The following is a 27,290-nucleotide window of genomic DNA, read 5'->3' as shown; positions in this document are numbered from 1 at the left end:
TACTGGGGTTTATATTTCACTCATGCCCTTACTGCCCCTGAGGCTACTGGTGTATGTGAAGCCACACACAATTTTGTAATGCTGGGGCCACTCCCAAGTGTTTGTGATTTACTAAGACTTTTGACCTGTGACACTTTGCCAAAGCTTTTCAGCAGGTTGATCAGGGCGGTTATTAATGTGGAAAGAGAAAGCTGCCTTCTGTATTTCCCCGTGCTAATATTTACAACATTGCAGCCAACCAACGCGTAAGCCTCAGCAGTATTTTCATAAAACAAAGGAAATATGCTCTCTGCCTCCGAAAGCATACAATGCTTTCCCTTTGTTCTTCCATATCCTTAATGATTTTCCGGGTCTTATTTTGAGTTGAGGGCGGTTTATTTACTTTTGGTACAACATGCTACATGTATTTTCCCTCTGAGATAAACAACATTTGAGTAATAAGTTACTGTGTGTAGGAAACACCCAAGCCTTGAAAGGAAGTAGTTGGTCGAACTCTGCAGGGGGCAAAGCCTGTTGATTGCAACAACTCAGAGGTCTTACAACATACTGAGTGTATTCACTCATGCAAAGCTCAGATGCACAGTTTTCTGAAGGTCAATCCAGCTTTAAACAGGAAACAGGAATAACCAAAGCCCAGCCTCTAAATATGCTAATTCGTAATTCTAGCTATGTGAATTCTGACAGCTGATTAAAGCTACAAGGTAGTTTTAATTATTACTGGCATCTTGCATATAGAAGTTAATTCTTAGTAAGTTGTAATGATTGTATGTCTTTAAAGAAGCAATATGGTCCCATAGCCTTCTTTTCAAGTGTTCCTTTCAGGCCTTAGACTTAATAATAGGTTTCTGTAATGAGACAGTATGATTTCATAGCCATCATTTTCAATATCTATGCCACCATAACTAATAGTGTTCCAATGAAAATTCAACAGATGCCATGTCTGGTAACAGCATCAGTACTCACTTGAAATTAAAATGAAGGTACTAACTATTTAAAGGACTTATTTATAGGTCATATATCATGAAGCCTTGCAAAACTCAAAAGACTTCTATTATCTTCTGGTTTTCTGCTGGGGAAAAAGTAGAAACACCAAGAGCAATATAAGCTCTTCCTTTGGCATATAAATCCCAAAACATTTTCTCATACTGAAGTCTAGACTTACTTAGTGCTACCTCTGAGAACAGAGACTAGAAATACAAATTCTGATCCTATAACCTCGTCTTCATAATAGCACAAACACAGGCAGTTACTGGTACATACTCACAAGAAGGAGCCAAACATATTGTTTAATTTTCATGCACAGCACTTTAAAATGCATGCTGTGCATCTGAAATATTTTCCAATTTTATTTATATAGCACTGCACATTTAGTTAGCATTTATATACCACAGTATGATATAATTTTCACATTCTAAAAAGTGTGCAACCTTTAAGGATAAAACACAGGGACAATTTGACCATGGGAGGGCATGGAGAGATCGCTTGTTATGAAGTCAAGGCTGCAGCAGGGTGGCACACTGGAATCCCCTGCTCCAAAAGGTGCCCTCCTGCAGACTCCAGGTCACCCCCACCACCCTGTTCCTCCCTATTCAAGGGCCCCCGATCCCCATCCCCACACCTGACCTATATCTCTCTTTCTGTGGTGACTGTTTATCATTCCTTAACATGCCGAAAGTGGGCACAGAGGGCAGGAAACCTTCCCTTCCCTGCAAGTTCTTAGTGCCCCCTGTGGCAAGGACGGCACCACTGTCACTTGTACTCACTGGCACCTGGAAAGGAAAGTCACAGGGGTTTATCTAGAGTAATCCATCATCACTTGGGGTTCATTTAGATCAGCTTTTGATTACCACATCTGCCTCGAACAGGAGGAGTAAAAGTTTACCTGATCATTATCAGACCTGCTATTTCAAAATTCTCCAATATGCCATACAAAATGTACCATGTTTACACATATGAAATGCACACAGTGGACAAGAGGACATGAGCCTGTACAGCCTATGGAGCTGTATATGCAGGCATCAAGGTGTCCATGCATGTAGAGCTGCCAAAGAATAAATGCAATCCTACTCAACCAGCCAAACATTTACCCAAGGAGATGAACTTTTTTTTACTAGCTGATGGCAGAACTAGATTTTCTTGCTTCAGTTGTGCTGCATTCTACCACTGCCTCAAGAGAGAGAGTGAGGTACCAGTACCTCAGCCTGAGTGAAACCAAGTCACAACAAACTAATTGCTATACCATTTAAATACAATGGCAAACTCATAAGGGGCTCTAAGTGCAGTTTTAAATTTTCCAAAAAGGATTGCTCAGGTCAAATGTTCTCAAAGAAAAGATGTTAAAATCCTAATTATTGTCACAGAGTTTCTGTATGATTAAAGGCCTATCTCTCCTTTTTTCAGGTTTTTCAGATAGCTTTGGATTTTTTGGGGGCAAGGGTTGGTGTTAGTTTTGGTATTAGTTTGTTTGGTTCTGTTTGGTTGGTTGGGTTTTCTTTTGTTTGGTTGTTGTTTCGAGTATTTTTTATAATTTTTTCCCCTCTTTGCAAAGTCATAATAGCTCTCCAAATCAAACAAGCATCAGACCTCAGTATTTTGGAAAACATTACTTAGTCTTAAATGCATCACGTGCTGTACCTCTTAAGTCATAAAAAGTAAGAGGTAAATCCAGGCAAAGGAATTATTTTGAAGCTGAAAGGAATTAGGGGATTACTGCAGTAAGGCACCTGCTGAGCTTGCAGTGTCCTTGAAGGGCTGTCTAGCCTGTATTTCCCTGGGGAGTGAGAGCCAGGCAGTCATTTCAACACAGCTCTGCCTCAGCCGAGGAGCTTGCAAACTGCAAGTCAGCTCAGCATGCACCTGCTCAGTTACTGCTGAGGCTCTGAGACTGATTTCCAATCAGCATTAACAATAAGGTGTAAAAATAACCTAAAAATATCTAGACCAATTCCACTAAATGATCCTGCTGGACACCTGCCACATGGGAAAACACCTTCAGTCATGGCTTACCTGAAGTTGGGCAATATTCATGATACTTATGAACACTTATTTCATAAAACTGCAGTTACTTAAATACAGCAAAAGCTGGCAGAACGCTTTGCTCCTCCTCACAGCAAGTGGAGGTGGCACCTGATTTTGCTGAGGAGGACTTTGGTCCTGTGCCAGGCAGCAGAGCCCCCAGCTCCAGCAGCACCTGCACTGGGTCACAGCAGTCACTTTCAATACTTACAGAAACTTCATGTTTCCATCTTTATTTCCACACTAACCCTATTCAATACTACAATGCTCCCAGACTGCTGCTACACAACAAGTGGTTGATGGAAAGGGAAGCTGGGCCTTTCACCTGCCCTGAAAAGCTGAAAAATATCAAACTTCATTCAACTAAAATCCTTCTAAAACAAAGGGAGTGAGAAGCCATGTCATCTTAACTTCCACAGTCCAAGCATAAGAAGAAAGAACTGAAGACCTCTGACTCAAGTGTTACCTAATCTCTTTCATTCAGAATATGCACATTTCCTCTCTGTAAAATCTGCTGTTACAAAGAACCACATTTTAACAATTAATATGCAGAAGCAAGTTTAAAGTGCAAATACTTAAACAAACAATATCAAAATGTTTGTATTGGTAAGTGCTCATACAATTCTAAGGCATGGCCTCTAGTCAAAATAACCATTATCATGCAGGTTCTCCACTACAGACCATATATACATATTCTTAAGAAACAGAAATGCCATCCAAGAACAACTAACCAAGCCCACAGCATCCAGGCTTCCTTTACAATGCAAAGCTCTTTCTCCAGCACGTTTGTGGCATTATCCAACAACAGATCATTTAAAACAAGCAGCAATGCAAAATTTTCAGAACTGAAACAAAAAATGTTAACTATTCGCTTTTTAATTCAGCTTTTACCTGAACTATTTCTGATGAGAATGTTTTCTCTTACAAACATGCAGAATTAACAACAAGAAATGAAGTAAAGTTTGATTTAAATGTGAATCATAACCTATCCAACAGATCTGCTGGCAGCACCTTCCATCCAAGCCATTTCTCACGCAGCTTTGGCACAAGTTTGGATTTTACAGGAAAAATCTGTTAATAGAGTACCTGTCGAGAAGGAACAGCAGAGGAAGCTGAACCGACAGATGATGAAGCAGCAGCAGCTGAATGATGAGGTGGAGGGCAAGAGGGAGTTGGGGGTTGAGAATGGGATAAGCCTTTAGTAGGTAGTTTATTCTGTGTAAAGCAGAAACAGGAGAGTTATCCAAGAGAGTGACATTAGCAAAGGTTAAGTTCAGTCATGCATTAAAAAACCATAAAGGTAACAACTACAGTTCTATTCTATTTCTGCACAGTGACGACCCATGGCACCTTTATATGGTAAACAGTATCACTGTATTCATTGTTTTAATAAAACTGGGAAGTAAGGTAAGGTAGAGCTGGGAGAAAGCATAAGGAAACATAGGAAAAGCCAGAGTGCACTGACTAAGCACTACTGCTCACCAACTGATTAGAAACTGAGCTGCCAGCGTGTGCTTGAGTACAAGAGAGTTTATTCTAACACATTTCTCTCCTGCTAAAGTACTGACTAGCTTTATGATTTAGATTGTATTTTACCTCCATTAAATTATGCAATATTTAAACAATGCTTTTCACTAGTTTCAATGGAATCCACATTACTCTTCAGATCCACACAAAATGGAAGGAAAGTTAAAACCAAAACCACTGCAATTTTTTAGCTCCATGAATTCTTATGTCTTCTAACTCAGCACTTCTTCAGGTGCAAAACTTAGTATTCACCTTTGGAAACTCCATGTATCCAAACATTGAGGCAAGATGTGCTGCTTTCTCTTTAATGTTTTTTTTATGGAATTCCCTATTTGCTATGGTTTGAGCTCTTTTCTGCAGTGACAGCCAGGGAAGGAAAGCAAAGAAAAGAAAAAGAAAGATTTCAGTTAATGCCATGTACATCAACAGAATATAGCAAGTTTGTAGAAAGACTTACTGTCTTAGTATAAGCTAAAGTCAACAGAGAAAAAGCCAGCACAGCCAGTGAAAGCACAGTATACAGCTTATCATATGCAGTTAGACAGAAAAGAAAAGAAGTTGCTTGTCACCTGTTTCATTTTTTCCTCCAGGTGCTGCAGACGCTCAAGCACTCCAGAAAGTACAAATGCAGCAGAACAGGCAGATGCGAGATTTTCAGAGGTTTCTGACAGACTGGGCTGGGTATCTGGTTTTTGTACAGTCTTTGCTCTCCTGGCCATATGATCAGAACCACTTACAGACTGTTTGGGTTCCCTGACCTCGTGTTCACTCCTAGCTACCACCTGAAACTGGGAAACACTTGAAGTGAAAAAAAATCTGCTTTCTGCACCACCATGCAGTATATGCAGCTCTTAAGGATGCATCCGAAAGCACAGCACAGTCATGCACAGAACTAGAAATAAAATGTTCTCACATCACTCTTCACACACTGTTACTGCACCTCTGATGCTTGTGCACATGCACTGAAATAAACCAGTCCTGCATATCTTATACAGGCCTTGACATCCTTCTCTAGGTTTGTGTCAGTTTTTGTGAATAACCCCAGATAGCATCAGTGCAGAAGAACATGGCACTGCATCTCTGTCTAGGGTTTACAGCAAAGGTATTGGGTTATTTATTTTTTAGCATCACATCTGCCTGAAACTAAGCTTAAAATCAAATCATAAAAATATCAACAGTAATTCTTGACATAGTTCTAGATCTAGTCTGACTCAAGTCAAGCTATAATCTATTTCATATTTAAGGCATTTTCTGAGTAGTTCAGAAGAGGTCTCTGAATTTAAATTTTCACAAAATAGCTCCTGATCTTCAGATTTCCACATGCAATACAGACTTCATTTCACTGCAAACTACTCTTGAAATACCACTATGTTTACTTCTATTTAAAACTAATGTAAAGTAAATACCAATACTGTTTGAGATGAAATTTTCACTGAAAGTACTAAAAGAAAAATTTAGATCATGTCTTCAAAAATTTGCCTCATGTATATGATGCTGCAGAAGAGCTTTCAGAAGAAATTCTTCTCACAAATTCCACTAAAATAAATAAAATACCTGGCCATCAATATCAGCTTTTCATGGCTCAAGCTTTTATCTTACACAATTTTGCCAGGTTTCTCAGGGTGGAAAGCCCACAGCACTGAGTACATGCACAGACAAATTTTCAGGTACTGCTGCAGTTTTGTCACATGTCAAATGTAGCTATGTAATAATATTTTTAAAATTTGAAGTCTAGATGTGGTATTAATACCTATGTTTTTAGGTTATTTTCCACATTTTCAAGTAGTTTTCTCATCTAGTCAAGCAGGTGTAAAATAGCCTTAAACTTTCAATGTGGATTTCACAGTTCTCAGCTAAATATATCTGTTAACTATGCAGATTACATACAAATATTCTTTGTATATCCTGTAATTACACAGTAACACTGAGTACCCATCAGTAAGAGAAATGGTGTGTTTTTCAGGTGTTACCCATGTGAGTTCCTACCTGCCTTTTTGGTTGAGGTGGAAGAAGACTTGGATCCACAGGTTTAGCAAAGCGAGGATTAACAGTAGGGTCAGAAGCAAGCAGGGCTGATCTACCCATTAGCTCCTTGTAAAACATTTTTAAATTTGTCAAGACAGAGTGAAGGGAAAAAAAAAGGAAGACAGTAAATAGGATTCAAGGACCTTTTGAGGCAGAAAGAAATTAAATCTGCTTTAAAAGACACACTGCTATGGAGTTTAACAACACATTTTGCAGATTTTTGTCACCCACCCATTTCATTAGCCCCTTCTACCATCAAAGGTACACTTAAAATTAAACACAGTCAGTATTCTTTAAGACAGATTATGGTCAAAAGTAACACACTGAGCCTTCCTGCAACATGGCCAAGCAGATCTCTGGTCACATGTTGCACACAGAGAGATCAGGGTATTGACAAGCAGTCCTATAGAGTGCAAACAACAGTGGTTCACAGACTGAGAAAATCACTGGACAGCTCTAAAGCCTGTGCTACTGGAGGACTTAAATATTTACATAAACAAATAGATACAAGCACAAAGGATTATGAAAGCCATGGTCTTTGTCAGAACCTCAACACCTTGCTCATCCTTCCTTCAGATCTTTCAGGTGACAAATTCAAACTCGGCTGATTCCAACTGATTCTGAGCTTCTTGTCTCTACCTTGGCAGCACAGGATTATTTTTAAAACACCAGTAGTCACACTAAAAACAAACCATGAAAATGCTCGGGAATGCACAAATGTATTTCATTTTGCCTACTGTAGAGATGGAAAGGGCAGCCAGACTCTTCTTGCAAAAGATCAGGCTCCCTTCTTACACTTTCTAAATTTTCCACAAAGACAGACACCACTGGATATGCAGTGTCCTTTATTCAGAAATAAAAGGCCTTCTGCACTAGCATATGCAGCCAGCTTAGACTTCCAAACAACACCAAGGTTCTACAGGCTGACTTACACGAGATTTCTGGATGTTGCAATTCCACAGCACTTTTCAATATAATAGATAATAATACATTATATTAATATGCATTAGTCAATGTATATTAGTCCTATTTGTTGTCCAATTATTGAGAGAAATACTTTTCATTTGCATAAAGTATTAAAAAAGGCAACCCACTTCAAACACGTAACAGATCCTTGTTTTCCCTTGGAAATCTGCACCACCTTCCCAAAGAGGGACTATGGTTTAATTTCAGAGATTACTTGAATGTTCCTCTATGACATACCTGTCTCCGCAAAATTGTGTTCGAAGTGTTCTCTTCAAACTTTGCCAACAGCTGAGTTGCCATTGATTTAACTTTGTTCTGGTTCATTCCTTCCCTGCCATCACTCTGTGCTTTCCCACCATTTGTCCCTTGGCTTGAAAAGCCCAAAGTCTGCAAGGAAACAAAAAACTGTTTTTCTTGGGTTTCTTACAACACTTACGAAGAGAAGGAAAAGGAGATAATATCCTTATCAGCAAAGAGTTAAAGGAAATACAGTCTAGAGCATACTAAAAATGACACTGATTAGCAAGCAAAAGTCATCAAAAAAATATTTTCTTTGGTCTCAGAGTATGGTAAAAGGGAACATTAATCAGTGCTGCTATTGATAAAACTGAGTCAGAAAGGTAACTAATCAAAGAGGGGCTAGAAACCAAGCTGCAATGCAAACTCCTGAAACAAAAATTTGTCCAAATAGCTGAGTTAGGAAAAGGAAAGAAACGTCAATACCTTATATGTTCTTATGTCAGAAAGAAAACTACTGCAATTTAGTTAATGCTGTCCTTATCAAATGATTTAGTGCACAATGCAGTAAATTTCAGGTTTTAGGGGAAAGGCTTCTTGTTCCCAACTAGCTCAAAAAAACTGGCCCCAGTTCCCACTGCCTTCTCAGCTCTGGTGCTCACCAAGGAGCTGGATACATGTGGACATCCCCGAACACCAACCTCGTCAAAGACACCAAGAAGAACTTTCCGACGTCTTTTGTTAGTCTCATTTTCTTCTGTTTTCCCTTCAACCTGAAAGGGTAAAGCCAAAACAAGTTCCATGGATTACTGCAGCAATTACTAAGGTTATCCCTGCAGTTCCTCCCAGGATAACAACTTTCATAACCAGGCAGGTGAGGTCTGGCTCAGGTTAATCCAGGCACGCACAGGTGAGCAGTGCCAGCATTGGGGGGCTTCGTTAGACACCCCCCAGCACAGCAGGATCACTCTTCACCCAGCAGCCTGGTGGGCTCTCACGGGAGGGGTCAGGCATGGAAAAGCTGTTCCACAACTCCTGACTGGGAGCTCTCACTGGACTCCAGTGGGTGAGAATGCACACTCAAACACTTTGTTGAACACAGGCCCTACAACTTTGGTGTTTCCCTTTATCCGCTTTTCAGCACTGAAGAATTTATAATTCAAAAAGCAATAATGCTCCTTGAAGAAAAAGGTACTACAGCTTCAGTTATGCTGTCTGGACTGCACTGGTTTCCAGATAACTAACAAAATCCAGGAACCCCTCACTCTTTCACTATAGCCCCCACATCTCTCTTAGCCCAGCTATCTGCATACAGGTCACGTATCCATAGCGCAGTCATATTTCCTTTTTGAAGCAATTGCTGTCTGCCTTAAGGGTCTGTCTCCCTCGTAAGGTTCATCTCCCTGACCATGGCTGAACCTTACAGTACCTAAGCAACCAAACTGACATTTTGTGCTAGAGCTGTGCACATGTGTAATTATTGCACTCAACTAGAGAGTACACAAATCAGTAACACTTCATACTCAGTCTGCCCGAACTTGAAAATAGTCAACGCTTAGAAATTTGCACTGCCTCCTATTAAATTGAGTCTTGAAGATTTGGTACAAAAAGTTATACTGTAAGAACAATAAAATACATTCCACTTATTTGCATTTGCCAACACTGTAACAGTGATTACTCAATCAGCTTAAAAAAACCTGAAAAGGAATAAAGAGAGGAGGATCAAAGGATACAGCCTTCTTTTTTTACATACACACTGTAATAAATCATGATGCAGTGAATAGAAGTAATCCCAAACAACTTCTAAGCAAACACCAGAAGAATCAGAAGACAATATTTTGATTACTTTATGTGCTTTGATACACTGTCTTTCAAGCACTGGCTCTCAACAACCCAGCTTTATACTACCTATAGTCATCAGCCTACCAAGAAAGGGTGAACAGAATAATGTATTCTGCATAATAGCCTCTACCACATAAAAGCAGAATTTGCCTGAGTGAATGGAGCAAACACGATGCTGCCCTTCAAAAATCTTATATAAAGGATTCTCATTAACATATTTACAAAGCAGTGAAAGACAAAGAAATTTAATTGCCGAGCAAGACTCCAAAAGAACTGTGCCCTGTATTGTGTAAACACCTCCATTCATTTATTAGTCTGGAGCACAGGAAATCTCAGTTCCTCTCCAGCCCAGCTGACACTCGGAGGAGAATGGAAAACATGATCCAGCTCAGCAGAGGCTGCCAGAACAGCTACACCAGCTCCGGCCCCGCTTCCTGGTCTCTCACAGCCTGCGTCCAGATAAGGAAATCTCTTCCAGCCAAAGAAAAGGACAAACTAGATGCTATGGAAAGTTTAGAAAGCAACACACTGTGCTCTCCTACAGCCTGGATAGAACATATAACATATATATACCTGGATCATGTTAGGCACCAACTTTTGGAGGGCAAAGAACCATAAAATTAAAGCCACAGCCAAACTCCTAACTTAAGAAATTGCTTTTCATGGAGCTTCATTTCACAGGTGGTTTTGGATGGTTATGGCACTCAAGTCTCTGTCCTATTCCATCTTGCCTAGTTTCACACCCCATCCATGATAGAGCTGCAAAACCTCATACAAAATATCTTGACAGTCTTGCTTCCCAAGCTGAGTTGGGAAGTATCACTTCCACTTCTCATCGTGAATGAGCCCCTGTAGTGGGAAACTAGAGGGGCCCATCATGAAAATCACCTCGTGCTTTCATGTCCTACCAAGAACTACAGCTCTGCTGTGAGAGAAGGATTACTTCATGATGGGAGGTTAGTTAGAGGCTGCATGGCTTAGTAATGGAAAGCTCTCCCCACTGCTGAAAGTCTATTTACTTCTGCAAATAAGTCACAGAAAAACATCAATCTCAGGTCATGAAAAAGGTTTTTCTTCTAAAGAAGTCACCCATAAGAAAAAGCAAAGTTTACTTTGCCCGTTTGGTTTCTCATTGCTTTGTTATCTGGAAATCATGTCACTTGGTTTTATGCAAATGTGGGTAAGGGAAAAATTATTTCCCAACAAAGATACCTGATGTCGGTGGGCAATTGAGTATCCACAGGTTTTGAAAATGTGTTTATGGAGGGAAAATATTCAAGACAAAAGTCAGTCTAGGAAATATCTGGAAATTCTGGAGTAATTCTCCAGGTGAAAAAAACAGAAATCACATTTCTACACAACAAGAGAGCAACAAATTTAAAAATCAATATATTAAAATACTGAGGAATGCAGCGCACACATGTACACCCAAACTTTTGCTAGGACACTGAATTCCAAAAGAAGTAGGAAATCTGTACTTTCACAGGCAAGACTTAAAAGTCTCTGTATAGTTGTAAATGAAGCATACAGTTAATCATTAAGGAAGCTTGCTTAAAAAGCCAAATCAAAACAAAAAAAACACCAAAACAAAACTGAACAACAAACAAACAAAAAGCCCCCCAAAACCCCACAAACAAACAAACAAACAGTCAATATATGGGTTTTGGCTAGCCCAGGAAATTCAAAACTGGAACAGTTTTGCATTAAGCTGTTTCAGAAAATGCAGAAGTTATTTTCCTTTTGGTGGAGGAATCCATGCTGCTGTATAACTTGTGCTGTTCCTCTGGACACTGCTGCCTCTGAGCTGGGTTGTGCAGACACTCCCACTTAAACTGAGGTTAAAATGAAGATAGGCTTGGCTTTGAAAACAAAACCCTTCCTCCTCAAGGTCTCCTTTAAGAAGACCAAGCTAATGAAGAGGCAGAAGGTGAAACGGTTTATTACTAATTTCATTAGAGCTCCTCTAAAATTAAATCATATAGAACTTTTGAAGCTATAATCCATTCAAAGACACAGTCCTATGCCAGACAGTATTAACTCAGGTCTCCGTAATCCCTCAAGGCTGTGGAGTCTTTAATCATAGCATGTATGGGCATGGATGCTTTTTTATAATACAGCAATGTAACAAGGCCTGTCAATAAATTTTCATTAATAAGTGACCAAGAGAGAAAAGCACACAGGTATGACTAAGAGATCATTATCTCTGAGCCACATTAGTCAACCTGCCCACTGTTCGCTACCTTCGCACGTGACTTCTGTAAGAGTTCAAAGCTTCCCCTCAGAACCTTGAAACAGCATCCACAAACTGTTCAAATCCCTGCTTTTGTTAAAAAACAGCACTCCCTCCCAATCAATAAGCAATCTAGCACACCAGTGATTATTTGAACTGAAATATAATAGAATGGCTGTATATTTAACTCTAGGATTAGAGCCACAGTACTACTTTTCTTAACGGTACAAATAGCCCAGGAAAATTCCAGATTTTCCCATCTCATGAAAAACCCAACAAACCCAAAGGCCCCAAATAAAAAAATCCCAAATGAACAACTCTGCATCCAGCATTGCACAAAACCTCTTAAAAACAAGTTTTGAAAATTTTCCAAAAATAACACATATGTCAATACACATAAGGCAGCAGAGATCTCAAATATTTCAAGTTGGAAACAGCAACTTATAAACACACAAAATAAAACAACATCCTCCTCTCACTTTTACCTACACTGAAGATTGATGTGAACAATGGATATGAAGTCTCCCCAAGTGCATCCCAAATTCTCACTGTGATTCAAAATTTTGCATTTACAGGGAATGCTTAACTGGGACCACTACTGCTTCAGCCATCTGACACTGACAATGCTTCAGTTTTATCCTTACAAACATTATAATGATTGAATGTGCATATATGTGTTAGTTTTCTACACTGTGAAAGCTGGTTTTACTAAAAAAAATATCAGTTTACAGGTCTTTTTATTATAGTACCCCTGCTTCTGAGCCTGGCAGATTATTTTTGTCTTCTCAAAAAAGAAAAGATTTATAGGGCAAGTCTCCCTTCACAGCTTACCTTTGGCACCCGTTTTCTTGGTAAAGTTAAATTTAAATAATTATTAGAGGTGGAGTTTGATGATTTTGCTGAACCCAGATCATTTTCTCCATTTTGCTTCTCATCAGCATCTGTCCAAAAAACAATGAGTTATTTATTCAGATTAATTTTCAATTATTTTGACTAAGACAAAGCCTTTCAGTTGACTGCTGGTAGAAATGATATATAAGAAATGCAGACAAATAAAAGTAAGCACAGACAATGTAGAGTGGCTTTTTGAAAAACACACAGGCATAAATGTGCTGTGGGAAGTCATTCTTACCCAGAGAATCCCACTAACAGCTTGATACATGAACTTCATGATGTCAAGCAGCAGTTATCCAGCTGCTCCTATTCTCTGAAACCACCAAGGACCCACAAAACCTTGGTCTTCAATCAGGGTTTTCCCCTTTCCTGTTTTAAGCCCAAGGTAACTATTGCAGACAGAAGCAGGCATGCTCTCATGCTAGAATGGCTCAGCTGGGAAAGGACTCTTGGCTCAGCAGCAGTGCTCGTCAGCAGCCTGGATGAAGTGCTTCCCCTTCCCAAACTTGCAGGGATTAGGAGCAGCCTGGGTCTGGCTTACCTACTGCCTGCAGAGGAGTGCCCCGGAACAGCTCGTAGAACTTGGACAGGTACATGACCATGCTGAGCTTGTCGGGCTCCCCAGCCGAGCCCACCTCCTTGCCTGTGGTCACAGGAGGGATCCCAAACTCCTGCTCAGCAACGTCGAACGCCAGCTGGTTGTTCTTGACAACATCCTCTTCATTCAGAGCATCGAAGTCACTGTGGGGACAACACAGTGGCATCAGCAGCAGTTTTCTCCCTGCTCCCCTCGGGAACATGCAGCATGCCCTTGCCCATGGGAGAGGCACAGAACAGCACTAAGAATGAGGGCACAGGCATTTCACTGGGCCAGAGATACAGAGTCCACACAATATCAAAGCTAAGAGTCTCACACAAATCTCATTACTACAAATAACAGCTTTGCCAGAATGTACTTTAAAAGCTTTTTCACTGAACTGGATCTTGATGTAGTCCCACAGAAAAGGATTCTCTTTTTTTATGAAGAAATGGAATTCTTCCTCAGAAGCGCTAAGAAACCTATTTCCTCTCCACACAGAGCTGCACTACTACAAATCTCATCCATTAGCTATAGACTTCTTAGTCTTGATTAGTTCTATAAATCACCAAAGCCAGGAGGAATAAATTTAGGCTGACATCCTATGAGAAAAGCTTGTTATATATGCGCACACGCACATGCACAGGCACTAACCTTTCTTTTTTTAAGGTGTTAACACATGCAGTTTGAGAAATGTCCTCCTGCCCAGGTCATAACTGAATTTAGAAGTGCACTAAGTATGTACATCACACATCTGGAACTCTGTTATCCAGTCTCTAATCCATTTTCTATGGGACCTATTCTAAGACTCTGATCTCTTGAACCACTTCCAAAATTCGTGATTAAAATAAACATGTGAATAAATTACAAAGCTCCAGGAAGGCTAGTTTCTTTCTCCTCATAAAGGAATGTGAGTTTTTGAATCCCCAAAGAATTTCTCCTATTCCCTCACCCACGCACTGCCCATTTCTGGAGCCGGGGGACTGTGGGCAGCGCTGCACCCCAGTCCTGCCCACAGCCCATAGGCACTGCCTCTCTTGCCTGCCTGCATTTCATCTGGCCAAGTCCTTCAGCAGCCTCATCTAATACAAAAAGCCAACACAGGCAACAACTCATCTAATACAAAAGGTCCAAACACAGCATTAAACAGCAGGAGATCTGTTAGCTCAGGAAGATAAATTTATCAACTTTGTAGAGAGCGGTGCTTCAAAAGGCAAGTTTTCCACAGACAGCAAAGACTACTTTGCTTTCTATACCTTGTCACCCCATTATAGTCACAAAAACACAATTCTAATTCTTTTAAACTAATTCAAGGCAAAAAAACCAAACCAGAACAAAAAAAAAAAAAAAACAAAAAAAAAAACCAAACCAAACCAAAAAAAAAACACCAACCAAAACTTATTTTTGAAATCTCAGCTCTTCCTCTGGCAAAACTGTACAAACTAGCACCCTGGGTACCACTCCTATTTTTTCCAATTTATCACACCTCATAAAAGAGCTCAACTATTCCTTCCATCTATCCACAATAAAGGGAGATGGGCAATAAAACATTTGTGACACCTAAGTCTGTGCAGAAAGGCAAGAAAATGCATCCACTTCATTTTGGAGACTGGTGAGAAGAGAGAAGAGTCACCCCACTGACTGCATCAAGTACTGGCGGCAATTGCCACTTCCTGACACCTGTTATACACAGACCCTCTTGCATCTAACTGAGGGACCTTACAGAATATTCAGACATACAAAGTTGGGTCTTGTAGCCTTAGGACCCCAGAAATACTGTCAAAAGCAGAATGCTGGCTTACACTCAATCCCCAGGACTGTTAATTTACAGGGGCCAGTCGCTGTTGCATAGCACAAGTGAAAGGGTGCTATGCTGTACTGGACAGAGTTGTGCAAAACCTCCACTCCCACGGTCCAGTGCTTCCCTACATGATTGTCACAGCAACCACTACAAAGCACAGAGGATGGGTCATCCAAGGCCCACCCAGGTATTTCTGTAGCTCATGACAGTGCCATTGTGGCTGTGGTTTTAAACATACACTAAAACCCTTCCTCCAGGGACCTGGGAACGCAGCTCTTTGCATTCTCCAAGCGCTGCAAATTTTGTTATAAATAGACACATGACTCCCACAAATATGACAAATCATAAGGTTCAAAGCCTTCCTAGCTCTTTGAAAGCATATATATTTCTTTTTAAATGACATGCAAGGACATACAGAAAAAACAAAGCAAAAGCAACCCCACCCTCTCCATCCCCCAAAACCAGCGATGGGTGTGCACTTCCTTGCAGAAAACAGCCACAGAAGGGGACTGCAGAGCATCAGTGTTGTTCTGGTTGGTCTTACACTACACTTTGGTAATGTTTGGTACCCTACACCAACCAAAATCTACAAACATCACTTACATGAGGTCAGGTCTGAAGCGATGGATAATTGCACACAAGGCAAGGCCACTTTTCCAGGAGGTAGTCAGGTCTGTGATGCTGACATTACGGTATCCCTCTGTCTGCTTCTGACACCACGTCAAGAGCTTGTTAGGCCGAATATCCGACTCTGCAGTTGCAGAAGAGAGCAAATATTTCAATCAGCTCTCCTATGCTCAGAAGGCTACACATGTTAAGGCACAGCAAACATGAGGTGCCACGTACCCTGTCTTGAGAGATTCACCGATCTTCTGATGGAGCTCACTCTTTCAAGAGGGCACTGTTGTAACTCATTGGTGACATATAATTGTCTCACCTACAAGGAAAAGCAATTCGCAGCATAATGTTAGGATTGTCTGAAGAGAAAAGTTTTCTTTGCAAGTTAATTTTATCAGCAGCAGGTTCTAAATTAAGGAGTGTCACGAAGATTTTGTTTGCACACCACTTGCAATGCTATTTATTCTAGACAAAAAAAAGATCTGATTTCACAAGCAAGACTTTCATGTACTGACCTGGTGAGGTCGAACACAGCTCGAGTTCAAGTTTGGATATCTTGTTCCTGGGTCAATGGTATATTGGTCAAAGTTCTTATTAATATTTTCAGGGGTTGTCTGAGGCAAGAGTCTATAAATGCTCTCTCTAATACAGAAAAAACGATGCAAGAGTTATATATTAAAATAAATATTTACGTTATACAGAGGTAAGGTTTTTGTGGGTTTTTTGTTTTGTTTTTTTCAGCTACCCACACCTTATTTTGGTTCTGCCAGGACAAGTGTCATGTAGTAAAAGCATAATGCATCCATGCCATTTCTTATCTCTACTCAGTAGAAGAATGCCAGACAGAAACAGGACAACAATAAGACAGGCTCTTAGAACTTATGCCCCTATTTTCCTGAGGCAGGAAGTGAGTAAGAAAAAGTGGGGGGGGCGGGGGAGAAAGGGAAAGAGGTTACATCATCCAGTCATCTGGTTTTGTTTTACCATCCACCCAAGGAGTGACTTCTTTACCACATAACAGCACTAAATCCTGTCATCCTGCAATTGCTATAACTATGCTGTTCAGTTTTCCATTTGGGGCTATGCTGTGTTTTGAGTCATCCCACAGGCTCCTATCTTAAAACTTCTCCAAGTGCTGTAGTTAGCAATGCTCCTACTCACGTTACCACAACCATGACTATTACACATCTGCCCCAAAACAGCCTGGGCAGCTGTAGCAGAGCAAGGGTAGCTGCCGGCAGGACCCAAGTCAGCAAATTCAACCAGCAGACCGTGGTGACATCAGGATTGCTGGTGTCCTTAATAACAGGGTTTTTTGCTCTGGTCACAAAGACATTACACAGAGAAGCTTATGATGCAGCACTGCAGTAATTCTCTTTTGCCACACATTCATCAACCTAAAGAGAACATCAGGGCTATTAAATCAACCTGCAGAGTTAATATCACAGAGACCAAATATGAAAGCTGCTAATGTTGAAGAATTTATTTAGACTTCTTTCAGGATTTTTTATATTATTTTAAGAATAGAAAATCAGGTGCTGAGGTGGTTGGAGGGTTATTTTTTTGCTACAAGGTACCTTTGGTTTATTTCCTTAAGAATCACACTTAATCAATGGTCAGCTGTTACTGTATATTGTTCCATAACCTTAAAAAATTGATAATTTCACCCAAATGCCACTACAGGGAGGAAGAATGTTTCTCCTGTTGGCATTCTGAAATCCACTGCCTTCTACCAATATGTGACTCTTTAAAACACTGGGAATGATGGGGAAGATGAGCAGCACTCACCGTTCAGCAAGGATCTCCAGTGGGGGTTTCCCTTGAGCCCAGCTCCGCACCATCCAGGCAGTGTCGAAAGCAGCCAAGAAGCCTCTTGCACACCCAGTACCCATCGGCCAGAAGGGCTGTAAGAAGCATCTATACTTTAATTCCTTGTATTTCTTAAGGTCTGATTACAAAAGTAACATGCAATGCGAATTTGGGAGTCTGGGTTTTCATACAGTCTTAGAAAAATATCCCAGAAAGAGTCAAAATACAACATAGGCAGTGTTTGCACTTTTCAGATGTGTCTCTCCTCCAAGTCGTAGGTAATGAAAAAGATTGCTTCTTTCACTCTTTCCTTTTTTTAACTTCTATATTTTAAAAAAAATTTTCTTAACCTCAAAAAGTTTAAACTGAGAAAAAAAAGACTCAAGAATTAGTCAAGGAAAAAAAAGGGGAAAAAGATGCCTTTCTCATCTCCTAATTTTGCTTTGGACTGTTCTTTTCAATGGCTTCATGTTGTCAGCATGAGTTAAAAAACTGCAACAAAACAGAGTTGCAAAATAGACTTTTCACTGCAGAGAGGGAAAAAAGAGAACATACTAAGGCAAAGAGGCTGCAATAATAATTTGGATCAAGTTTTTCTCTGTGATGGAAGTCAGGAAAATTATGCCATGCACCCAAGCTGAGGACATGGAGCTCACAGTTTTCAGACAGAAATACAACTTACATAGAGCAAAACGGGATCTCAGCCAGAGGCTGCCAGCCAAGCATTAGCTTTGACAAAGTATGGCATAAAAAAAGAGAAAAGAAAAAGGAAAAAAAATATATTCCAAAGAAAGTACCAGCATTTCAGGACATGCAAGAGAGGATGTTTTGTTTTGGTTTGAAGGGTAGATTGAACGCTTGGATTAAAGAAATAAAAAAGAAAATAAAAGACTACTGGAAAGATATTCCAAAATATACCTCAAGCAAACTATCTCCAACAAGTGCCACCAGGAGCTGATGTCTGTGCCTCTCTCTCACCAGTGCAGCATTTTCAGACGCATACATGGAAGTAAAATCAAACATTGCTACATCTGGTTGGCCATAGTGATTAATTGCAAAATCCAAGGAAGGCAGCTGGTAATTGGTTGCAAAGTCAGCAGCTTCTCTGGCATAGGACAGCAAATTGCTCTGGTTCACGTTTTCCCCACAGAGGAGCAACTCAGTGTCAACGGAGTCCTGCAAGGAGAGAAGCATGTAGGATGAGATAACCCCCTATTCTCTCTGAATTGCAACACTGTAGTTTTATAACACGAGTGGGAACCACACAACTCACAGCATAAAGAACAAAGTAAGACTTGTCATCTCTTCTAAAAAACTGATACACAAACATAGTTTACTGTACTACCCTCAAACATGAACTCTCCATGACTACACTGAACAAGAAGCTTTATTTCCAACAGGATATTATAGTGTCTTGCAAGTCCTTAGTTATGTGTTATTTTCATAACATTACTTCCCTCCCATCAAAAGATGTTATCATCACCTCTGCAATGCTTTTTTGCACATGTGCACCCCACATCTGAAACCACAAGAGCAGAAATACTGACGATACAGCACGTGGGGCTCAGCTCACGTTTTGACTTAACATCTCGGTAATGACAACATATTCAAACCTCTCTGTTGTTCTGTTTTGGGCTGTGTCTTGGGGGCTTTTTATCAGAGTGCCAAAGCACCCTGCCTTTGCAGGTCATCCTACTTAAAGCCAGTGATTATTAATAAGGCAGTTTCTATTTTCAGCTTAATCACGGATGAGATCCCTAATCGCAGGATGATACCACAAAATCACTATTAGCCCAGTTGTTTCAGACAGACTGGGTTGGGGGTTTTTTTCCACTTAGACCTGAGTAGGTCAGGAAACAGCTCTGATAAGCTACAGCTGCTGCTCCTCTTCTCCAAATTCCCCATAGATCTCCTGGTACTGCTCCCACCTACAAACATGAGAGCCACAAACCCAGGGCTCACCATCCAGTGCCCCCAAGGGTGGTCACAGACAGTTGCTCTGCCCTGGGAGCCCCTGGACTCCAAAAGGGCAGGGAATCATGGCACTGAGCTAAGTGGTCCCACCAGAAAGCCAAGAAACCTTCTGATAGTTGCCCACAAGTACTTCCTTCAGGAAATAACACTTGACTGTTTTGGCACTGCCTTACTTTGCAAGAAAAATTGACCTCCCTTTGGTTTCCAGGAAGAGAAATTCAAGTGGTGCTGTAACACTTTCTAAAAACAAAAGAAAATAAAACTCCATCTTACAGAAGAAGAGGGGGGGAAAAAGAAAAAACCCTCAAAATTGCAAGTACCTCTGAAAGTTCAGGCCATCGTGTTTATAGCCTCCTTCTATCATATTTCACCCACTTGAGATTCTGCAGTTTAGCCTCGGGTAGGTTTTTATGCTTCCTTATTGGTCTGATAAAACCAGACATAGCTGTGCTAAATAAATTTAAATAAATGAGGTTTTTATTTTCTGGTGCAATGCTCCCAACCAAGTATTTCCAAGGTGAGTCAAGATCCCATTTCAGCCAGTTTCAGAACTGATCAATTCTGGAAGTATTGTTTTCTGTTCTCCAGAGAAACTTTATGCTGACTGAAGGCAAAAGATAATTTTAGAAAAGTCAGAGTAAGATCCAAGTGACCTGAGCTTTAATGAAGTGATTAAGTCTATAAACACACTCTATAACATGCCACAACATTTATGCAGATGTTCATACTTATTCTGCGCCAAGTAAATAAAAGAGGGCTTTAGCCAGCATCTTTACATACGTTAATAATCACTCCTTTGTCCAGAAGACTCTGCTTTTTTGCTGTCATCACAAAATAATGAGTGCTGTCCTTATAGTAAACAATATTCTCCAGGTCAATCCCTGAAAAGAGATAATATGTTTGTTACCAAGTGCAATGCACTGTCTGTGTCCCTTACCAACAACATGTGATTGATCCCTGCAGGTGCCTTTCCTTCTTGGGATGCATTCACTGGGATGAAGGATTAGTGGACAGAAGGTTATAAAACAAAACATGTGAGCAGATTGACCTTACCCCATAGGAGTTTTTCTCAGCACAATGTAAAGTTATTCAGCACTCTTTTATGGAACAGCCAGTTAACTACAGCATGAAGTCTTCTGAGGTAGAACTGGGTGCCAAGAAAACAAACTTGGCTTTTTTAGGTTGCTCTGGTGTTGGGTCTAAGCAGGACTTTTGTTTTCAATTATAATAATAATAATTTTTTAAAAAAATCAGCTGTAAATCAAGAACAGAATTGCTCGTACTGACAGTGGGTGCAATTATTCTGAAACCCCCTTCCATTAAGAAGCATTTCACAGTTTATATTTTTAGTATTTATGGGAGATAAATTCTCAGTTTATCAGCTCCACACATCAAAAAGCAAGAATAAACTCCACCAGAAGGGCAGAGCCTTTTTCAAAGCATTTAAGCTGTTCAGTATGTGAACAGATAGAAACAAAACAAACAATGCCTTAAGGGAAATTTCTGGGCCCTGAAAATGCTCTTCTAAATTTGTTCAACATAGCAGACATTTTTATAGTTGAGAAAAATTTAAACATTAAAACAAACTATGATGTGGCAACGCCTAAGCTAAAAAAATATCCCACTGTACCATAAATGGGCACTTCCATCTGCAAGATTTGACAACAACAACATTTTATCACTTGGAATTTTTTAATACAGCATATTTAAATTGGTGTTACCAGGAATAGGAGGGTGGCCTGGCACATAAAGAATTCCTCTGCTACCTCTTGTATTTGGTAGTGGAAAAAAATGAGGAGGCACCCACCCGTTTCCTCTTTAAGGTCCTGGAAGAACTTCTGATTGAAGATGAAAGCAACACCACTAATTTCTTCCACCTTGGCTTCTGCAGTTGTGTTTCTGTTTATAAAGTTGGCAGTGATGGCTATAGCCAGCTTGCCACGAAACTCCTTCCTCTTGAAACCTGGTAAGCAAAGAGAAAGAATTAAAACACTAGACTTTCAGGGAGGGTCAGCTCAAGGCAGCTCAGCCTCTTTCCTACATTTAGTCCCTCACTTCATCAACTAACACACCACCAGTGGATTCCATCATTCCTTAAAAACTCTCTTGAATGCAAAGAGTTCTTTTTTTCCCCCATTTTCAGCAGCAAAACTAAAGTTGTATTGCATTCAAGATAAAGTCTCATTGGAAAAAAACAGATCTGGAAGGGAATTATGTGAAGAAGTTGAACTTGGGAAGAAATTTAAGGAAAACCATGACTAAAGATAAACATGAATTTTTTTTTGGAAATGCTTGGAAATAGAACAGATCAAATTTAGTGTATGGAGACACTTTTAACGTGCTACATAGCAAATTAGGTATTTGTTACATAGGTGGTAAACAGCTCATGAAAAAAGATGCAAGAGACAAAAGCAGCAAAGACAGATCTGAAAAACAGAAATCCATGTACCAATGCTTAGGTGCACACACTACCATCTAATGAGGTTTTTCAAAGGTATTTGGAGTTGACAAATATTCAGTGGCTTAACTGTTATATTTCCAAGGTGAGACTGACTGTGAAGTCCCTTACTCTCTTGCTCCATCTTTGCTTCCTCTTTTCACAAAAAAAAGTCCACTAAGCCATGATGTTGTAATCACACATTTAAGTTCTTCCATCTGTATGTTCCCCTTATCCATAATTAAATTATGAAGTAGGACAGAGGGTCCTTAGAGTATTTTTAGCCAATTGCAAATAACTTGAGAGAATACATGTATTTCATGAGAAGAAATAAATCAGTTACAAATTTTTGTCTCTGTGCTTCTTGATATGCTCTTGTTATTTCATTGGGATAGATTTAATATGACAATACCAGCTTCCATATGCACCTTCAGTGCACCAAATACTCCCTTAGATGCTGGCACGATTATAACCATTAACTTCTGAATAGAGTCTGCAGCTGAGACAAGAATAATTTCACTTTGCCAGTAGCTGACTATTTAAACAGTCTTTTATGGGGCACAGCTGGACAACAGTGTAGGGAAATTTCCAATAGAACATTATAAGGAATTAACTGTAAGCATATTGTGGTTGGTAGATAAAAGAATAAGCAGACAAACCATGAAGCTAATAAAAAGAAAAGGAAATAGTGTACTTAGGGAACGGAAACCAGCATGGATATAATTAAAGTTAAAAGGGAAATAAATAATTAAGTAGCAGGTTTGTTCGTGTGCTACAGGAACAGCTTATCTAGTGCCTCACTGAGAAAGGCAGCTCAGAGGGTCTGAATTCTCAGCAGCGACTCCATGAAGCATTTACCCTTTCTCTTCCCACACACTTAAGAGTTTTTTATTATCTTTTGATATTGTTTCCAAAGTAACTGTTTCTGAAGCAGTCACCTTTTGGTCCTTAGTTCAAACATACAGGGCAAATTTTCAGCACAATAGCAAAGATTATGCAGTTCCTCGTATCTTTTCAGCCTCCATGAAGTTAAATCACAATATAATAATTACCTAACCTTGAGGCAAGGCCAATGGCACTATGATGCATTCTGTAGCCAATGCAATACACAGAGCTCAGAAGCAGTAGTGACATTAAATGTCTTTATTTTGACAATATAGTTGAGCTACAACACAACAGAAAAAGCAAAAGACACCATACAAAATAATAGTTTCCACACAGACTTCAATAGATTGAAAGGCAACCTGTTGCTTTGTGTTCTCCTCTGACTTTCAGGTCCTTCAAGATACCCTGAAGACCACAAATAAGCATAAAAGCACCCATTCACAACACCCACCTTCTAAGGTGTTCCTGCGGCCATCAGCACCAATAATAACATCAAATTCATACTCTGACAAAGGGTGATCCATGGGCAGAAATTCAGCTCTCCAGCCTGTCTCTAAAAACACAAATAATATTTATTCATTCTTCAGTAATTCAATGGAGAAGTGATTCCAGAGTCTGAAGAAAGGGCATAAAGATAAACAAACTACTTCTCATTCAAATGGAGCTGAATTCTGCCTTGGTCTGATGAAAGGAAAAGCTACAGTCAAAGGTACCTTCAGGCTGTATTAGCAAGGTGTCAAGCTTGTGAACTGACAATAAAATAAAAAGGAAGCCTTCACCTGGATCACCTGCTGCACTAAACTTCCTCTCAGATCCATAACACAAGAATATGCTTAAGCACTTCATTCTCACAGAAATAACCCCACAGCTTCCTTACAGGACAGTACATACACATAGTTACAGCAAGGAAGAGCTGGGTATTAAAAGAAGAAAAATAGCATTCCATCATCAGTGCTTTTAATTGCCTCCTAAATAGAAATTTAATGGAAGCATCCTCACAAAACTAAATTTAATCTTTCCATTAACACAAAGCTGATTATGTGAATATGTTTGTATTTTAAAATTCTATATACTTTAACTACCTAAAACAACGTATTTGTTCTACTGTCACGACCCTTTAATGAAATAGCATAGTATTTCAACTGAAGTAAAATTTTAAAATATTCTAATGCTACTACACCCTAATTAGTGATTTAAAAAAATAGAAACAAAAGAATGAGAAATCATTTCCTATTTTCTTTAAAAATCTTGCATAAGAATGTTGATAAGACTCTATGTACCAGTGGGAGTTATATCAAATGTGAAATCAAAATGAGGCCCTGGGTGCTTAATCCATCCTCAATATTTATACTCTCAATCAAAATTTGTTTTTGCAAGAAGATACCGAGAAGCCACACCAGACTCCCTACAAAGCCTCAAACACATGCCAGGAGGCATAGTGCAAAACCTCAGCTTCTCAGCCTGGGTCATATTTTAGGAATTATCAGTGCTCTGTCACAATGATACTTATCATGCCTACGAGTGCACAGGGCAAAACCAGCTGAATAAGAGGGCAAAACTCTCCTGTTTCTTTAAACAACCGCCTTGAATGTCTTCATATAATGTCTGACATAAAAAGAAGTTATTGTGAACAGAACTATGTTATAATAAGGAATACTTTGGTTTTCTTGATCTTCAGGAGGCTCCAGGACTTTCACAAATTCTAGATTCACATGGATTTCAACTCCCAGTATAAGTGCAACTTTGAAGAGGATAAGTTGAAGTTGGCGAATACCTGTAGATAACGAGTAACAAGGGTGTATTTAATGAGTAAGCAATCACAGCTGCTCCCAGCATGCTACTGAACTGATATTCATTGTTAACACAAGCATGAAGCATTACTATTTCCTACACTGTGATGAATGCAAATGTAGCAACCACCACAGGATGTTGTTCTCTTCCGTTTCCCTTTCCTCCTACAGCACAATCTTGTGGGTAAAACTCGTTGCAGTTGAGTTTCTTAGAATACTTTTGTAGAGCTTTCCGTTAATGACATTTAAAGGTTCTGCCAACCAGTATGCTGGCCATTTTAGGATACAAAAATCATATTTCCCTGTAAATGAGCCCACTTTCACATATATTCTCATTAGATCAGGGCTGTGTCTGCCTTTGAAGTACTAGAACGAATATAAATATTCCTCATACTTCATAATCAAAACCTATAGTTTAACAAGTCCAGACTAACAAGAAAGCTGCTCCATAAGGCTGCAACTTCTTCTACTCCCATTTTGCTTACATGAGATAATTTTTTTCCTCTGTGTGTGCACACGCACTCACACACGTTTAAGGCAGATAAACATTCTGGAAAATCAAGAGAGTCTCCATTAATCTTCAGCTCTTGGTAACCTCTTATCTGAACAGTGCCCACCTCAGATACTTACTGATGTGATCAATAGATCCTGCACAGAATTTCCCATAAAATTTCTTTGCTCCCAGTCCCCGGAGGTCATGGATGGTAAATGGCCAGAGATGCAACACATTGTTCCTTGAAAAAGTGTCCCTCTTCTCCACAACCACCACTTTGGCTCCCAGGAAGGCAAGTTCTATGGCAGTCCTCAAGCCACATGGGCCACCTCCAATAATTAAACACTAGCAGAGAAAAGAAGGGGTTTTACACAGGGTTTTTTATTAGTTTCATACAGTTTCTAACTTACCCTATTGGTATGACTCAATATTCAGCCAGACTTGCACTACTGAGAGTGTATTCAAGTAATCTATTTAAATCAATTAACATTTCAAATTTTGTTTGCATGTTGTGTTTAATGAATTTACACAAGAGGATAAACTGTGCTTAATGCAGACACAAAAGCATCTGATAAAATGATGTAACAGCAGGAATAGTAAAAAGCCAAACACTTTTGAGCATCTGCTCACATATTTCTAACCTCACTTTAGTGTTTCTGAAGCACTTGCAGTTAACCAGATTACAGCTCCATAAAACGGAGGCAAAAGGAAATAAGTGGTCTTAGTGTAGGCTATTTTTTGTTTTAAAGAGGAAATCAGTGTACATTTGCTAGATCTGTTAGAAAAATCTATAATAAGCCAGTAGCCTTACAGCATTAGTAACTCCTTTCAAGTGAGGGTGTACCCTGGATATAGCAGCCTGGTTCGGGACATGTCAAGGGAACTCAGCAGACCTGTCCTGCTTCACCAGGGCCAGGCAACTCAGCCTGTTCTATTCCATTTCACCCAGTGGTCAACATCCTCACCCTTCAGGACAATCACATTTTAAGAGTTTAAATTGAAGTTTGCGCATCTTCACAAGAATCACTTCCAACTCTCACCCAAATTTTAGTTGACAGCTCTAATTTTTCACAGATTAACAAGCAAAGGATTTCCAGAAAGCCAGCTAATTAAAACCCAAGCATATCTAATGCTTACATTGACTGATTACTGAAAACTGCTCAGAAATAGTCTTATAGCTGGACAACGCTGATGTTCCACACCTCCCGCCAACCCCTCCTCCAGACTTCACAAAATCTATGCCATCAGTTCAGGCACTGCAGTGGCTGGGGCAGGGAGAGCTGAGGTGGCTCTGGGTGGAGGGGAGAGCCCAGGCCCAGCCTAGCTGGGCCCTGTTGCAAATCCAAAGCCATTATGTCAGAGGCCAGACATGCTCCTGTGCGTCCCGCACACATAGCCAGACAGTGATTACAGTTTCAAAGCAAGCATGGACTGTATCTGGAGGCTCGTTTGGATATGGGTCTGGTTCCCATTACACTGCAATTTCATAAAATAGAGTCATTTATTTATTTTGGTTTATTCATCATTTGTTTTCAAATTTAACAACTTAAGCAAAAAGTATCTGGTGCTGACTTTTGTCCATGACTTTCGTCCAATCTAATCATAAAAGTGCAAAATTTTTTTTTAAATTTAATACATAATTCCAATAAATTCCCACTGAAAGGAAAACTCCTGGGAGGTGCTTTGGCTTTGCTTTAGGCAAGTGTTTTGTTAACCAGAGATATTACAGTTAGGCTGTTGCATTAGCCACTTGGCTTTTTTCCTCTTAAAATGACATATTTAATTCACAATTTCAGAACATTCCTCGCTGCATGCTGAATATTAAAAAAAAAATTAAAAATCAACAGATGCAATTATAAAGGAAGAAAATAGAGTGCAAATGTAGCCTGACTGAAAGGCTCACGGTGGATCTGGGTCAGCTCTTTTTTGCACATGCTTCTTATGATTAACATGGGAACTCTCAGCTCTTGACAAGTGAGTGACTGCCTTCACAGCTACAGGGTTTTCCAGTCATGTTTACCAAGCAGTTAGAAATATTTTACAAATAAACCCATACATGGTCTGATAAGGTGAGGTTGTTTTTCTAGCTAACAAACCGTATTATATATAAATAAATGCAACCTTAAAAAGAAAAGAAAAAGCCAGTCTTCAAAGATTTAATCATAGTGAC

General features: G+C 39.7%; 1 protein-coding gene across 4 annotated transcripts in view; it reads right to left on the bottom strand.

The window, feature by feature from the left end:
- The window catches only part of MICAL2 (microtubule associated monooxygenase, calponin and LIM domain containing 2), a 128,102-nt gene that overhangs the window by 59,720 nt on the left and 41,092 nt on the right, over positions 1–27,290 (bottom strand). For 2 of the 4 annotated variants that reach the window (XM_071558987.1, XM_071558989.1), the window contains exons 3-16: positions 25,258–25,465; positions 24,495–24,611; positions 23,289–23,390; positions 21,323–21,478; positions 20,296–20,396; positions 18,460–18,717; positions 17,521–17,636; positions 16,248–16,374; positions 15,961–16,051; positions 15,718–15,865; positions 13,278–13,477; positions 12,674–12,783; positions 8,433–8,543; positions 7,771–7,920 (exon numbers count right to left, since the gene is read on the bottom strand). In XM_071558987.1, coding sequence (XP_071415088.1) covers positions 7,771–7,920; positions 8,433–8,543; positions 12,674–12,783; positions 13,278–13,477; positions 15,718–15,865; positions 15,961–16,051; positions 16,248–16,374; positions 17,521–17,636; positions 18,460–18,717; positions 20,296–20,396; positions 21,323–21,478; positions 23,289–23,390; positions 24,495–24,611; positions 25,258–25,465 — 1,995 coding nt within the window. Of the gene's footprint in view, positions 1–4,101; positions 4,231–4,794; positions 4,897–5,111; positions 5,325–6,528; positions 6,634–7,770; positions 7,921–8,432; positions 8,544–12,673; positions 12,784–13,277; positions 13,478–15,717; positions 15,866–15,960; positions 16,052–16,247; positions 16,375–17,520; positions 17,637–18,459; positions 18,718–20,295; positions 20,397–21,322; positions 21,479–23,288; positions 23,391–24,494; positions 24,612–25,257; positions 25,466–27,290 lie in introns of all 4 variants that reach the window. The other 2 variants (XM_071558990.1, XM_071558988.1) reach the window with 2 other exon arrangements.

The sequence above is a fragment of the Pithys albifrons genome, chromosome 6, assembly GCF_047495875.1.
Source record: "Pithys albifrons albifrons isolate INPA30051 chromosome 6, PitAlb_v1, whole genome shotgun sequence".
NCBI classification, from domain to species: Eukaryota; Metazoa; Chordata; class Aves; order Passeriformes; family Thamnophilidae; genus Pithys; species Pithys albifrons.
This window is presented reverse-complemented; position numbering and strand designations above follow the sequence as displayed.